Source organism: Thalassophryne amazonica, chromosome 12, assembly GCF_902500255.1.
Source record: "Thalassophryne amazonica chromosome 12, fThaAma1.1, whole genome shotgun sequence".
Classification (NCBI taxonomy): domain Eukaryota; kingdom Metazoa; phylum Chordata; class Actinopteri; order Batrachoidiformes; family Batrachoididae; genus Thalassophryne; species Thalassophryne amazonica.
Genome location: NC_047114.1, coordinates 10,200,491 through 10,217,868, shown reverse-complemented (window position 1 = coordinate 10,217,868; position 17,378 = coordinate 10,200,491). Strand labels below are relative to the sequence as shown.

At 40.7% G+C, this 17,378-nt stretch overlaps 1 protein-coding gene across 1 annotated transcript in view; it reads right to left on the bottom strand.

Moving 5' to 3' along the window:
* tmem71 (transmembrane protein 71) overlaps positions 1 to 17,378 on the bottom strand; it is a 37,734-nt gene that overhangs the window by 3,771 nt on the left and 16,585 nt on the right. Inside the window, exons 3-6 of the mRNA XM_034183482.1 lie at positions 17,278 to 17,326; positions 16,215 to 16,424; positions 5,397 to 5,596; positions 260 to 451 (exon numbers count right to left, since the gene is read on the bottom strand). Coding sequence (XP_034039373.1) covers positions 260 to 451; positions 5,397 to 5,596; positions 16,215 to 16,424; positions 17,278 to 17,326 — 651 coding nt within the window. The remainder of the gene's footprint in view (positions 1 to 259; positions 452 to 5,396; positions 5,597 to 16,214; positions 16,425 to 17,277; positions 17,327 to 17,378) is intronic.

Sequence of the window (17,378 nt, the reverse complement as noted above, 5' to 3'; positions counted from 1 at the left end):
GTAGGTGTTCGTGTGAACGTGTTTGTCTGTATGTGGCCATGCGACAGACTGGCGTCCTGTCCACAGTGTAGCACCGCCTTCATGATGAGTTTGTTTTATATTTAACGTGTCTACCAATATTTGTACAGTTTTTGTTATTATTTGTTATAAATTGTATTTTTGATTGTTGACAGTTAAACACAATGCAGAGTCTCCTGTGTTTTAGGAGCAGTCATATTAAGTTGGGTGCACCTCAGGCTCATCGCCAAAACAACCTCACCTCTCAGCTCAGGTGTCGTCGGGCAACAGCAGCTACTGGTGTAGAAGACTGTGGGGGGCGGGACTTCTGAGAGGCCGCCCAGTGATTCAGTGAACTCCTCCTTTGATTGACAGATCTCAGAGCAAATGTCTTCTTGGATAATCTTTGGAGGCGGAGTCTGTTTGTCAGGAGGCGTAGGCAGCTCGGTATGATCTGAAAATCAAACCAGCAATTGAAGAAACGTCTTAGATGCTGTAAACTTTGATGTATCACCGACCTGTATGCTGACAAACTGCAATATAAGAATTCAAAATGAATTTGTGACCCCCTCCCCTCTGTAGCACCGCCCACAGAATTAATCTCAAAACTCAAATCTCTTTTAAACTGCACATTAGAATGTTTGAACAGCTTAATACACAAATGTTACAGAAAGGAACAGAATAAACAATCAAATCAAATCAATTTCATTTATATAGCGCCAAATCACAACAAACAGTTGCCCCAAGGCGCTTTACATTGCAAGGCAAGGCCATACAATAATTACAGAAAAACCCCAACTGTCAAAACGACCCCCTGTGAGCAAGCACTTGGCGACAGTGGGAAGGAAAAACTCCCTTTTAACAGGAAGAAACCTCCAGCAGAACCAGGCTCAGGGAGGGGCAGTCTTCTGCTGGGACTGGTTGGGGCTGAGGGAGAGAACCAGGAAAAAGACATGCTGTGGAGGGGAGCAGAGATCAATCACTAATGATTAAATGCAGAGTGGTGCATACAGAGCAAAAAGAGAAAGAAACACTCAGTGCATCATGGGAACCCCCCAGCAGTCTAAGTCTATAGCAGCATAACTAAGGGAAGGTTCAGGGTCACCTGCTCTCTTCCACAGCATGTCTTTTTCCTGATTCTCTCCCCTCAGCCCCAACCAGTCCCGGCAGAAGACTGCCCCTCCCTGAGCCTGGTTCTGCTGGAGGTTCTTCCTGTTAAAAGGGAGTTTGTCCTTCCCACTGTCGCAAGTGCTTGCTCACAGGGGGTCGTTTTGACAGTTGGGGTTTTTCCGTAATTATTGTATGGCTTTGCCTTGCAATATAAAGCGCCTTGGGGCAACTGTTTGTTGTGATTTGGCGCTATATAAATAAAATTGATTTGATTTGATTTGATCCAGCCCTAACTATAAGCTTTAGCAAAAAGGAAAGTTTTAAGCCTAATCTTAAAAGTAGAGAGGGTGTCTGTCTCCCTGATCCGAATTGGGAGCTGGTTCCAGAGGAGAGGAGCCTGAAAGCTGAAGGCTCTGCCTCCCATTCTACTCTTACAAACCCTAGGAACTACAAGTAAGCCTGCAGTCTGAGAGCGAAGCACTCTATTGGGGTGATATGGTACTGTGAGGTCCCTAAGATAAGATGGGACCTGATTATTCAAAACCTTATAAGTAAGAAGAAGAATTTTAAATTCTATTCTAGAATTAACAGGAAGCCAATGAAGAGAGGCCAATATGGATGAGATATGCTCTCTCCTTCTAGTCCCTGTCAGTACTCTAGCTGCAGCATTTTGAATTAACTGAAGGCTTTTCAGGGAACTTTTAGGACAACCTGATAATAATGAATTACAATAGTCCAGTCTAGAGGAAATAAATGCATGAATTAGTTTTTCAGCATCACTCTGAGACAAGGCCTTTCTAATTTTAGAGATATTGCGCAAATGCAAAAAAGCAGTCCTACATATTTGTTTAATATGCGCATTGAATGACATATCCTGATCAAAAATGACTCCAAGATTTCTCACAGTATTACTAGAGGTCAGGGTAATGCCATCCAGAGTAAGGATCTGGTTAGACACCATGTTTCTAAGATTTGTGGGGCCAAGTACAATAACTTCAGATTTATCTGAGTTTAAAAGCAGGAAATTAGAGGTCATCCATGTCTTTATGTCTGTAAGACAATCCTGCAGTTCAGCTAATTGGTGTGTGTCCTCTGGCGTCATGGATAGATAAAGCTGAGTATCATCTGCGTAACAATGAAAATTTAAGCAATGCTGTCTAATAATACTGCCTAAGGGAAGCATGTATAAAGTGAATAAAATTGGTCCTAGCACAGAACCTTGTGGAACTCCATAATTAACCTTAGTCTGTGAAGAAGATTCCCCATTTACATGAACAAATTGTAATCTATTAGATAAATATGATTCAAACCACTGCAGCGCAGTGCCTTTAATACCTATGGCATGCTCTAATCTCTGTAATAAAATTTTATGGTCAACAGTATCAAAAGCAGCACTGAGGTCTAACAGAACAAGCACAGAGATCAATCAATCAATCAATTTTTTTTTATATAGCGCCAAATCACAACAAACAGTTGCCCCAAGGCGCTTTATATTGTAAGGCAAGGCCATACAATAATTATGTAAAACCCCAACGGTCAAAACGACCCCCTGTGAGCAAGCACTTGGCTACAGTGGGAAGGAAAAACTCCCTTTTAACAGGAAGAAACCTCCAGCAGAACCAGGCTCAGGGAGGGGCAGTCTTCTGCTGGGACTGGTTGGGGCTGAGGGAGAGAACCAGGAAAAAGACATGCTGTGGAGGGGAGCAGAGATCGATCACTAATGATTAAATGCAGAGTGGTGCATACAGAGCAAAAAGAAAAAGAAACAGTGCATCATGGGAACCCCCCAGCAGTCTACGTCTATAGCAGCATAACTAAGGGATGGTTCAGGGTCACCTGATCCAGCCCTAACTATAAGCTTTAGCAAAAAGGAAGTTTTAAGCCTAATCTTAAAAGTAGAGAGGGTGTCTGTCTCCCTGATCTGAATTGGGAGCTGGTTCCACAGGAGAGGAGCCTGAAAGCTGAAGGCTCTGCCTCCCATTCTACTCTTACAAACCCTAGGAACTACAAGTAAGCCTGCAGTCTGAGAGCGAAGCGCTCTATTGGGGTAATATGGTACTACGAGGTCCCTAAGATAAGATGGGACCTGATTATTCAAAACCTTATAAGTAAGAAGAAGAATTTTAAATTCTATTCTAGAATTAACAGGAAGCCAATGAAGAAGAAGAGATGAGTCCACTGTCTGAGGCCATAAGAAGATCATTTAATGCTGTTTCTGTACTATGATGAATTCTAAACCCTGACTGAAACTCTTCAAATAGACCATTCCTCTGCAGATGATCAGTTAGCTGTTTTACAACTACCCTTTCAAGAATTTTTGAGAGAAAAGGAAGGTTGGAGATTGGCCTATAATTAGCTAAGATAGCTGGGTCAAGTGATGGCTTTTTAAGTAATGGTTTAATTACTGCCACCTTAAAAGCCTGTGGTACATAGCCAACTAATAAAGACAGATTGATCATATTTAAGATCGAAGCATTAATTAATCGTAGGGCTTCCTTGAGCAGCCTGGTAGGAATGGGGTCTAATAGACATGTTGATGGTTTGGAGGAAGTAACTAATGAAAATAACTCAGACAGAACAATCGGAGAGAAAGAGTCTAACCAAATACCGGCATCACTGAAAGCAGTCAAAAAGAACGATATGTCTTTGGGATGGTTATGAGTAATTTTTTCTCTAATAGTTAAAATTTTATTAGCAAAGAAAGTCATGAAGTCATTACTAGTTAAAGTTAATGGAATACTCAGCTCAATAGAGCTCTGACTCTTTGTCAGCCTGGCTACAGTGCTGAAAAGAAACCTGGGGTTGTTCTTATTTTCTTCAATTAGTGATGAGTAGTAAGATGTCCTAGCTTTACGGAGGGCTTTTTTTATAGAGCAACAGACTCTTTTTCCAGGCTAAGTGAAGATCTTCTAAATTAGTGAGACGCCATTTCCTCTCCAACTTACGGGTTATCTGCTTTAAGCTGTGAGTTTGTGAGTTATACCACGGAGTCAGGCACTTCTAATTTAAGGCTCTCTTTTTCAGAGGAGCTACAGCATCCAAAGTTGTCCTCAATGAGGATATAAAACTATCGACGAGATAATCTATCTCACTCACAGAGTTTAGGTAGCTACGCTGCCCTGTGTTGGTATATGGCATTGGAGAACATAAAGAAGGAATCATATCCTTAAACCTAGTTACAGCGCTTTCTGAAAGACTTCTACTGTAATGAAACTTATTCCCCACTACTGGGTAGTCCATCAGAGTAAATGTAAATGTTATTAAGAAATGATCAGACAGAAGGGGGTTTTCACGGAATACTGTTAAGTCTTCAATTTCCATACCATACGTCAGAACAAGATCTAAGGTATGATTAAAGTGGTGGGTGGGCTCATTTACATTCTGAGCAAAGCCAATCAATCAATAATCTACCAACAAGACAAATAAATAAACAACCCATCTGGTATTTTTTTTAAAGAAATTCTGGTCTGTAAAGGTACTGATCCACTAAATATTGCAATAAAAAAATAATGCAACAGCAAAAATCTCAGTGCTTAAAAAGTACAAGAAGTACACTGATGCACTCTGAGTTACTCAGACCCTCCAGACATGTTCGATGACGGGATTTCAACAAATAATTCAACCTACAAATCAATTTACCTGCCAAATCATCTCTATGTGTACATGAATATTGTTTGAATTCTTTGTTGAATTAATTGTTGAACTCCTGGTGATGTAAGAGGTTTGGGTGTAAACAGTCAGACTTAGAGAGTCGGACTCAGACGTGCTGCTGTGGCGCTCTGATCGCTCTCCCGTCTTTTATTAGGAAGTAATGCTGAATTCATGTGGAAATGATTGTTGAACAAAAGCTTCAGATATCTGTCGCTGAGATAGATGATGACTGGAGGCAGTTTGAAGCAGAAACAAGGTGATACTCCGTGAATTGCTACTGATGTGCCAAAATGACGCATGCGCAATGAAGGCAGTGCGGACAGATTTTTAGGGGGGTACTGTTTGGTCAGTGACACCGGCATCGCACACATCTGGAGGGCCAAACAACATCAACAACGTTTGTAATAGTAATAATAATAATAATAATATAGAAAATGTATTAAAATATCTTATTTAAATCTACTGAAAAGTGCAGATAGTTCTCAGTTTGTTCAAAGTATTGACTTGCTGTATTTGTATTTTTTTTTGTAACTTGATGTTCTTCATCTTTTAAACTGTCATTTAAAACATTTGGACTCAAACAGATCTTCACTAATCAAGACGGTGTTTTACACACACACACACACACACACACACACCGTACGTGAAGCTGCCGCCGACTCCGGCCCATGACGGCTCATCATCCTGGCTGGTCCCGATCCAGTCCTGGTTCTGGACCTCACTGATCCTGAACACACCTCTGAAGACTTTCCTGTCCAGCCACGACTGGCAGCTTTCGGTCACGTTGCTCAGCAGACGAGCCAGAGAGCTGCGAGGTCTCCGCCTGCGTCGGAAGACTCTGAAACAAATAAACAAACAAACTGAGCCGTGTCTGACACATAAACTAAATATATTATATATATTATATTTGTTTTCATCTTTAACATTTTGCCTAAAAGAATAACCTTGTCCATATACAAATACATATGAGCCTAAGTGTATCCTGAGCTTAACCTTTGACCTCTGCACCTAAACAGGATATTATTTAGTGCACGATTTACAGATGTGATAAAAACCAGCCAACATGATTTTTTAAATGTGAATTTTATTGTTTCATATTTTGGGGAACGACTCTAAACTGTGTTTGATGGCAAATGTTTTGTATCATTTTTGATAAAAAGATGTGATCACTAACAAAAACACAGAATGCTTCTAATTCTACAAATGTTTTTAAAAACAAAGTACATGCTGCTGTTGTCCTTTTTTTTAAACAAATGTTAAAATCTTTCACTAATCCATTTTTTTTCTTTAAGGGGTCACAGCACATCCCAGCATGCAGTGGGAAAGAGGTAGGGTCTACGGTCACATGCTGGCAGCCAACCACAGATGACTACACTCATTAACCCCTCCCACACAGCATATTCATTTTCTGTAGCGGGTATGAATAAGAGGTGGGCGATACCGGGAATTTTGGTATTGATCTGATACCAAGTAAATACTGGCCCAGTATCGCTGATATCGATACCAATACTTTTTCATATTTAAGCTTCATAGATGCAAAGGATCCAAAAGACCTAGGATAGAATTTCGCCAAACATTGTACGTGACAACAAAATACTTTATTATCACAATCAACATTTTTGTTTAAAAAAAAAATCACTCAGCACAACTTAAGACAAAATCTCCTGAGGTAGAGGGCTGACAAACCACAATACAAGGGTGCGCTGCTCCATGTTGTGTGACACAGCGCAGCACTGCTCTTACAGAGAGTAGACTTTGATGAATCTGCGTGCGCAGCAGTCAGTGCATGTGGGAGAGAAAAAAAGCTTGAGTATTGATCTTTTTACAAGAGGATCGTTCAATATCAATACCAGCATTGGTATCGATATTATCGATATTAGGATTGATCCGCCCACCTCTAGTATGAATGTGACGTAGTCAAACCTGGAAGTCAGCAGTATACAGACAGTGGGAATATTTTTCGTAGGATATCTCCAGTAGTAAATTTCTCAGCCAATCAGAAAGTCAGTATCCACTATGTCATTCACACAATTAGCATACCAATGTGCATGCACCAAAAGATGAACAATCACTGGTCACCACTTCAAGTTGCTCCAGTGCAATGCATTCTGGGTAAAATGTACCAAAAAACAAATGTGTCCTTATTCTACAGATTGCAATTTTTATCCTACTGCTGTGGTGAAGATGTAGTTTCTTAGAGCTTGTTAAAATTATGTCCATAAGTGACTGTTTTTTTTTTTTTTTGTCTAAATTATGGAACAACATAACACCATAAGTGAGTGAGTGGGGTGCATTACATGCTTCAAAATGCCGAGCTTCGTGCTGTTGGAATGTTACAATGTTGGAACAATCCCAGAAATTTCTCCTGCTTGCTCACAAAAAGCAGACAATTTAGCAATTAAAACTTTTTGACTTGTGCATTCAGACTTTAAACCAACATATCATTCCATAAATAAAACTAAATTTTTTTTCTTAAATTAACTTTTTTAATTAACTGTTTCCATCTGCTCAAAGTGATGTTAATCAGTGAAATAAATCATCTGGTTCAGTGGGTGGTTGCAAAGAAGACCTGCACCCTCTCAGTCCTTTCTGGAATGAGTTCAATAATCCTGCTCTATCCACCTTATCATTCCGAGCCCCCATGAGGCCTTGCGTGAATTATGGGTTTCACGCGTTTGTTTGTGTTTGTTTACATGCTAACTGTTCACGCTAATCCAGTTTCTATGAGGGTTAGAGACATAAACCATGTGGGAACACAAACTGTCACAGCTCAAACAAGACATCACAATCCTGTTGCCTACAGAGAGAGGTGGGAGGACGACATGAAGAAGTGACCTAAGATGACATATGGTAGCATTTTAGCTACTTTCTTAACTCTCACTTCAGACGGGGAGGCAATGAACAATCGTTAAAGCTCTGAGGCGTATCAGTACCTGCACAGTAATAAGCTTGGTCCCTTTCTGTTAAAAGAGGACTTGGGACACAGCTTCTTTACCTTAAGGCAGATGTAGAGTCCAGCAAAAGCCTTAAAGTCCCTGCTCACGTAGCCTAGTTTGAGTTTCAGCATCAGGTGAAATACAGACAGCAGGTGTTCATGCATCAGAGGTCAAGACAAATCTCCATGTGGGTAACTTCAGTTAATCATAATGTATGAACTAATGTGACATAATACATGTGAGCCTTCATTAAAATAAACTCTAAGCCGTATTTTTATATTTTATTTTACACCCCTCCAGGTCCACTGATGTGCCTGCAGCTGGTTATCTGGACACCAACTGAGCACCTGGAGTTGGACATTTCATTTGACAGAGTCTTTACAGACACATGAAACACATCCAGAATTTCTAATTTTCACATCTGCTTCCAGCATTAGTGGATGAATTTGTTGCAAAGAAGGTTCTACTCTGCCCCAAATATCTGAATATCTTAAATAAATAGTTTATCATAAATAGAGTAAGCAGGTTTTACAGACAACAAAAGAGCACTGCATGAAGGAAAATAATGAAGGATGGAAATAAGACACTTTCAGTTGATTATTTATATATAGTGATCAGGAAAACTGTGTTTTCAATACATTTTCAATATATGTTCCAAATTAAAACAAAAAAACATCTGTGTTATGTAACTGTCACTGAATTTTACACTATATGTGTCAGAAATAAACATGATTATTCCAGAGAGGAAACAGCCACTAAATACTTAACTGTGTTATTTGTATAACAGTGACTGTGTGACTCACTTATTGAATCTAGGTTTTTTGCTTTTTGTAAAACTCTGTGCAGTCAGTTACACGGTGTGTTCGCAAAGTGTTCTTCAAAAGCTTTTGGTAATGTTGCTTTGATTGTTTCATGAGGCAACCACACAATGAGATCCTTCATGTGTTCACACATAATGTCTACCCACATCCCCACAGTCCTGCTGACCTGACCTGGTGATATTTTAAATCAGTGTGCTAAATCAGCCATGACAAAGTTTTGTCTTAGTTTCATCAAAGTCATTAGAATTTGGTCCACAACTGGCACTGAAGGTGAAGCTGAGACAAATGGTTGTAGGCAGGCTACAAGTGTATGAAATTCTGTGAGTGGAATCCCTGCATACAGGCGGGAGTCTGCATCACTCTCTAAGATGCAGTCAGCTGCAGGGTGTGGTGGTCCTGGTGCTGGTGGATGTATTTCATATGTGATGGTGGGCCCTTTTGAACAGGTGTGATCCTCCATCCCTTGGTATGACAGAATGACTGAGCTGTTGCACACAGCTCCTCACCCTGATCCAGCTCATCTTGTTCATCTGAGGGCAGCAATACAGGACATGATTATCAAGAAGTGATGCTTTGGGGTTTTCATTACAACACTTGTATGACACCATTAACATTCTATCAACCCCACTACTTCCCGCTGGTAACAGCATCACCTCTGTGCTCCAGAAACCAACACAAAATCTGGTACATACAGTAGTGTTCAGAATAACAGTAGTGCTATGTGACCAGGGCTGGACTGGGGAAATTTTTCAGGCCGGCCTTTTTTAACCAAGACCAGGCCACCACCAGGTATCGAAGGGGAAAAAAATTAAGCCTGCTGTGACAGTGTGGTTTTTTTTTTTTTTGGTCCCTTAACCGATCAATGTACACCAGGAGACACATACATTTTAACACTATAAGAAGCATTATGAAAAGTTCTCCCGAAATACAGTTATCATAGGCTTATCAAAAGTACGATCTATTGACAGTAGGTCACATAAGCCATCATTTCATTCAGCCTTGTTACTTAAATTTAGAAATAGAAATTATATAAAAACATTTGTTATAGAAATACTGTAGGCTATACTATAAATAATATATCATTACTTGTGTGATACAATTCATTATATAAAGCAAGAAATGACTGGATACAAAGGTTGAACTTTTGAAACTGCAATACACAAAAAGGCCACAAGATGGACAGTTGTCTATTTCACTACAAGCTACAAGTAACATCAAGGATTTCTTTTATTACCAATTTGTGTTGCTAATCAACTTAGAGAATGACTCTCAATTTAAAGTAAAATGTTAGGTATGTGAAATTATGCCAGGATTTGGGAAAATACATTTTAGACAGGGACACCGTTATACCACGCCACCGCACCACAGACTGTGCAAAACAGCATATTTCGTATGACCGACGCACGACCGTCACACAAATAGAATAAATAAACAACCTGGCGGCGACAGCATGGTAGCTAGCCATGCACACCATTTGCACAGGTTACATTGCTAGGCTAGGTTACGTGACTGGCAGAGTTAGCATGAACAGAAATAATATCCAACCTTAATTCATATCTGAGTGACCCAGTTAGACAGCACTTTACTTCAGACCAGAAGATCAGAATGTCTCTCTCACACACAGATGTCTGATTTATGAACAAGTTAGGTTGCTGTTCATCAATTAATAGCTGAAGTTAACCTTCACTTACCGTCATGGCCGTAGTGGTCCCCGCCTCACTTTATAGTCACCCTTTCTTGACTTCAATGAAAATATATACTTGTTTTATAAAAAGTAAAATAAAGACCTCTTTCTTGACCTCATATTTAACTGTTGACAGCACTGTAACAGTAAAACTTGTAATTTCTAACATACATTGTTAATAAATGTAACTATTAAGTTCTTTCTAACATTTTTCTAACATTTAAATTATCTCTAAACATTTTACTTGTCAAAATTATTATTATTTTAAGTAGTATTAGTAGGTGTAGTAAAAAAGGCTTCAAAACTGGACCTTTAATCTAGGGGTGTTGTGAGGGGGGGACATCCTTGCCCCACACCCCCATTCCATCTGGATTCTCCCCTGCTTTGGCGTTTGAGCACAAAGAATGGATAACATTTATTAGAAAACAGGACCAGATTTACAGGTCAGAAAGTTTTATTGTGTTTTCACATCATGCGCTCCCCAGAAAGAGAGTTTAGGTGCATTTGAGTGGAAAATAGTGTTAGTTGTTGACGCGACGTCACGGAGGATCAGCTGTTTTAACGTGCAGATACGGAGCGGCTCAGCTCAGCTCTAAATAAAGGAGGAAAAAAGCATAAAAATGTCTTTGTAAAGCTCAGTGCAGGTGTGCTGTTATCACCGCGCTTTAAGAGGTGAGGACGAGTCGTAGCTGATACAAAAAAAAACAAAACGCGGATGAAAAGCTCACAGCTCGCTTTACTTCATAAAAAAAAAAAAATCCGCAGGCCAGTGGGCCATCAGGCCAGCGGGCAAATGCCCGGTGTGCAATACTATCAGTCCAGCGGTGTATGTGACTAAAAAGATTAATCCAGGTTTTGAGTATATTTCTTATTGTTACATGGGAAACAAGGTACCAGTAGATTCAGTAGATTCTCACAAATCCAACAAGACCAAGCATTCATGATATTCACACTCTTACGGCTATGAAATTGGGCTATTAGTAAAAAAGTAGAAAAGGGGGTGTTCGCAATAATAGTAGCATCTGCTGTTGACACTACAAACTCAAAAGTATTATGTTCAAACTGCTTTTTTAGCAATCCTGTGAATCACTAAACTAGTATTTAGTTGTATAACCACAGTTTTTCATGATTTCTTCGCATCTGCGAGGCATTAATTTTGTTGGTTTGGAACCAAGATTTTGCTCGTTTACTAGTGTGCTTGGGGTTATTGTTTTGTTGAAGCACCCATTTCAAGGGCATGTCCTCTTCAACATAAGGCAACATGACCTCTTCAAGTATTCTGACATATCCAAACTGATCCATGATACCTGGTATGCAATATATAGACCCAACACCATAGTAGGAGAAACATGCCCATATCATGATGCTTGCAGCACCATGCTTCACTGTCTTCACTGTGAACTGTGGCTTGAATTCAGAGTTTGGGGGTCATCTCACAAACTGTCTGCGGCCCTTGGACCCAAAAAGAACAATTTTACTCTCATCAGTCCACAAAATATTCCTCCATTTCTCTTTAGGCCAGTTCTTTGGCAAAATGTAACCTCTTCTACACGTCTTTTATGTAACAGAGGGACTTTGCGGGGATTCTTGCAAATAAATTAGCTTCACACAGGCATCTTCTAACTGTCACAGCACTTACAGGTAACTCCAGACTGTCTTTGATCATCCTGGAGCTGATCAATGGGTGAGCCTTTGCCTTTCTGGTTATTCTTCTATCCATTTTGATGGTTGTTTTCCGTTTTCTTCCACACGTCTCTGTTTTTTTTGTACATTTTAAAGCATTGGAGATCATTGTAGATGAACAGCCTATAATTTTTTGCACCTGTGTACGAGGTCTGTCAATAAAGTATAGGTCCTTTTTATTTTTTTCAAAAACTATATGGATTTCATTCATATGTTTTTACGTCAGACATGCTTGAACCCTCGTGCGCATGCGTGAGTTTTTCCACGCCTGTCGGTGACGTCATTTGCCTTTGAGCACTCCTTGTGGGAGGAGTCGTCCAGCCCCTCGTCGGAATTCCTTTGTCTGAGAAGTTGCTGAGAGACTGGCGCTTTGTTTGATCAAAATTTTTTCTAAACCTGTGAGACACATCAAAGTGGACACGGTTTGAAAAATTAAGCTGGTTTTCGGTGAAAATTTTAACAGCTGATGAGAGATTTTGAGGTGATACTGTCGCTTTAAGGACTTCCCATGGTGCAAGACGTCGCGCAGCGCTCTCAGGCGCTGTCGTCAGCCTGTTTCAAGCTGAAAGCCTCCACATTTCAGGCTCTATTGATCCAGGACGTCGTGAGAGACCAGAGAAGTTTCAGAAGAAGTCGGTTTCATCATTTTATCCGGATATTCCACTGTTAAAGGAGATTTTTTTAATGAAAGACGTGCGGGCGGATTGCAGCATCGGCTCGCAGCCGCCGTGATGCTCCGCCACAGGAAAAACACCTCCGTTGGAAGCCTTAAGGACAAGTTGGAACATGTCCAGCTGTTAAACAGTTTCTCATATACTCACTCCACTGAAAGCCATCAAAAGCTGCCTGGATTTTACAAATGGTTATCAACACGGAGGTGTTTTTCCTGTGCCGCCGCACCGCGCCAGCTGCGTCCCGACGCGCGGACCCGTCCGCACGTCTTTCATTAAAAAAATCTCCTTTAACAGTGGAATATCCGGATAAAATGCTGAAACCGACTTCTTCTGAAACTTCTCTGTTCTCTCACGACGTCCTGGATCAATAGAACCTGAAATATGGAGGTTTTCAGCTTGAAACAGGCTGACGAAGGCGCCTGGGAGTGCTGCACGACGTCTCACTCCGTGGGAAGTCCTCAAAGCGACAGTATCACCTCAAAATCTCTCATCAGCCGTTAAAATTTTCACCGAAAACCAGCTTAATTTTTCGAACCGTGTCCACTTCGATGTGTCTCACAGGTTTAGAAAAAATTTTGATCAAACAAAGCGCCAGTCTCTCAGCAACTTCTCAGACAAAGGAATTCTGACGAGGGGCTGGATGACTCCTCCCACAAGGAGTGCTCACAGGGGAATGACGTCACCGACAGGCGTGGAAAAACTCACGCATGCGCACGAGGGTTCAAGCATGTCTGACGTAAAAACATATGAATGAAATCCATATAGTTTTTGAAAAAAATAAAAAGGACCTATACTTTATTGACAGCCCTCGTATAAGTTTTGCTGTCTCCAACCAACGTTTTAATCAAACTACGCTGTTCTTCTGAACAATGTCTTGAACGTCCCATTTTCCTCAGGCTTTCAAAGAGAAAAGCATGTTCAACAGGTGCTGGCTTCATCCTTAAATAGGGGACACCTGATTCACACCTGTTTGTTCCACAAAAATTGACGAACTCACTGACTGAATGTCGCACTACTATTATTGTGAACACCCCGTTTTCTACTTTTTTTTTACTAATAGCCCAATTTCATAGCCTTAAGAGTGTGCATATCATGAATGCTTGGTCTTGTTGGATTTGTGAGAATCTACTGGTACCTTGTTTCCCATGTAACAATAAGAAATATACTCAAAACCTGGATTAATCTTTTTAGTCACATAGCACTACTATTATTCTGAACACTACTGTAATAACAGCTACTAAATTCAGATTAAGATTAAAACATCATTGAACATTTTATGGCTGTACTGAAATTATGGCATTTTTAGGTTCATACTGACCAGCAATCCAAATGCACGTTATACTTAACTGTTCAGAAAAGGGTAATACATGTTGAAATCATACCTGTTGTTCTCGTGACACTGCTGGTTAATCCTCTTTAGCATCCGATGGTTTGCCCGGCGTTCCTCCGTGTGCTTTTTTTTGTTTTCCAAGTTGAGTTTTACAGCCACATCCTTCTGGGTTCCTCATCTCTCGGTCGGCAGTGGAAACTCTTAGTCCAGAGTGCGTATTCAAAACATTGCTGTTTTAATGGCAGATTTAACTTTGTCTAGTTGTTAGTACAACTGCGAACAGCGTAACATGATCCCTAGCTGCGCAAGGACATTATTAAATGCTACGGGAGCTGATCAACGTTTAGAAAAGAAAACAATAAACTTTCAAATAAACCAGTATGGGAAACAAAAACCACTAGCAAGTTGCATCCATAATCATTTCTACAGCAGCACCCCCAGGAATAAGGTGGATAGTACTATCCAAAACAATAGTTGTATTGAACAGAAAAACCACCAGGGGGCAGCAGATCTGTTGAACAAAACAAAAACTGGTCACATTTTGTTTCCAAACAGGAATACGTTATAATCCAATGAGATACAGCATTTGCCACATCAAAGCCTAAATGCAGCCAATAACAGACCAAAGCATGCTGTAGTCCATCTGTTTGCTAAAGAGCACTTAGACAGCAGCTGCAGACTCCATCAGAACAAAGGGAGGCTTTTAAACAACACGTGTCTCCTAGCAACCAGAGCACAGGACGTCACTGTGTGGCTCCTGAACACAGTCGATGTCAGACGTGAAGAATTTTGCACCTCTTAAGTATGTGCAGGATGGTGCGCTGTGATTGGCTGCAAAGAATGACCTCATGGCTAGAAACAGAAGTACTTCAGTATGAGAGTGTGTGTGTGTGTGTCAGCCTTCTCACAGACACACCAAACTGTTGGATTCTGAATCAGTTTCAGTGCAATCAGACCCCCCCCCCCCCCCCCCCCCCCCAGGCTCTGCAAAATGCTCAAATTCGGGCAGATGGGCTGGGAAATTTGGGCATGGGCCATGTAGACTCTGAATACAGAATAGAATGACCTAAAATGTCAGACTTCGCAATTTTTCGCAATTAACGTAAACAATCAAACCGCTATTTGGTCACCAATATAAATATGGGTATATAAATATATGGTAATTTAAAGAGTCATGGGGGTTTCTGAAATTCGGGCAAATTTGGTGTTGTCCCCCCAAATAGACCCCACCTCCTACACCTATGTTTGCTATCTTCTCGGATTCTGCACTGTTTTTCTGTCCACACCAAAGTAAACTGTTATAAGAACCACATTGCACTCCTGAAAACGATGAATGAATAAACGCCCAAACTGAGGTTTGTTTTGGACTCGGGCGGGGGCATGTTTGGGCTTTTTTCATCGCACACGGAGCCACCCACACTCCACCCCTTTATGCATTAATGAGTTCATTGTGAATCGGTGCAGGGGGGACTCTCAACATGGCAACACCCAGAAAAGGGGACCATTTTGGCTGTTCCAGTGTCGCCGACCGAATGGTTCCCCCTAAAATTCGGTCCACCCTGCCTTCACTGCGCATGGGTCATTTCTGAACGTCAGCAGCAATTCACAGATTACCACCTTGTTTCTGCTTAAAACTGACTTCAGAATGATTTAAGAAGTTTTACTTTGTCATCTGATGGTTAATAATCACATTATTCCCTTTGATCACTTTGGGTGTCGAGAATCAGACTCAGAGTCAGTCTCAGATGTTCTGCTGTCACGCTCTGACTGCTCTCCCGTCTTTTATTATGAAATAATGCTGAATTTATGTGGAAATGATTGTTGTACAAAAGCTTCAGATATCTGTCGCTGAGCTAGACGATGACTGGAGTGCAGTTTTAAGCAGAAAGGCAGAGATAATCGGTGAATTGTTACCGATGCTCCGAAATGATGCACCAGTGAAGGCAAGGCGGACCAATTTTTAGAGGGGACTGTTCGGTCAGTGACACCAGGTCTCTATAGAAAACCAATGGGCAACATCACGCAGGTTCTGTTCAGTATATATTAAGTCTATGGTTAATCTACAGTGTTTGTCAGGAAGAGGAAACGTCAGTTTATCAGTTTGTGTGTGTTACCACCACAGAGCAACATGGACCAGCACAACATTCAGGTTCAGCATTATTTAGATGATATCTAACTATACAGAGCTGCTGACTGGGATTATCTTGAGCCTTTATATTGGCTTGAGGGGTTTCTGGTGTTACTTTTGTAGAAGGTTGTTCAGCCCCAGAACCCGGACCTGAGGAACTGTCCTGGCCGAGTTTGTACAAGTGACAGTCCCGTTCTCACCTGACTAGGTTCTCCTTGTAGGACACATTGGTTTTGCAGGGCGTCAGAGAAATGTTGCCATCACTGTCCCAGGAGAAGCTGTCCTCTGTAACAAGGTAATAGCCATTGGTGAGGAGACGTGGCGAGCGGCGACAACAGCAGGGAGCGCCATTGCTCACAGAGGAGTAACAGATGTAGGAGGAGTCGGGAGAGAGGAGTGTCAGGTCGAGGCTAAGACAGAAATCATATGTTAGCCTGCAAGATCACAGTTACCTAAGTAGTACCTTATCTGATTATCATTGCTGAGTTCCACCAACTCTTTGTTTTCTTGCTCCTCTTATAATACTTCTGGAGGCAACTGATATTGCATCTTAAAAAAACATAGAATGAGATAACGCTGGCAACTCTTTTCCTGATTTGTTCATGATATGTGAAGACATAAACGATATGATCATTTATGTCTTTGCATAAGCTAACACACACATCAGTGTGTGTCACACATCTAATTAGTGACGCGCATGAATGGGTGAACGGGTTCCCAGACTTCATAAAATGGTACCGCAAAAGCGACAAGAATGTGCACAAAATATACACACATCCTACGTTTATGCCAGCGTTCACTGTGTGCATCCAGAACCTGCATGCTAATTAGCGTATGTTAGCATGTTTGAATGTGACCTAAAATCTGCACTGAAGTACTGTGCAAAAACAAGCAAAACATTTTAACAAATTACATCATCAGATTTACAAGTATGTCAAAGAGCAGAGACGAGATAAAAGATATGATTCAGTGCAGGATTAAACCTTTTAATATTTTACCTCAACATGAACAAATGTGTTAATAGCACAAGTATTTTGCATCAATATTGTGTAGTTTATTAACGCAAGTGATTTTTTTTATTTTTTTATTGGTACCCTAAAAACAGGACAACGTGTCGACAGGAGTCTATTCTGATGTAAAAACTGATGTTGATCACGTTCAAAGTGAAAACACAGCAGAATGTTGCAGTGAAAATAAAATAAATTCTATTTCATCTGTGCAGCAGAAGAAAAACAAAAAAAAACAAAGGAAACTCTTGTTTACCTCTGACAGGAGCGGTCGGCTCGTAGAACTCGTCTTTTTGTTGGAGAACCTGGCAGATATCAGAGAAGAAAAACAAACAGATCTGAAGGGAAATTCTGCTC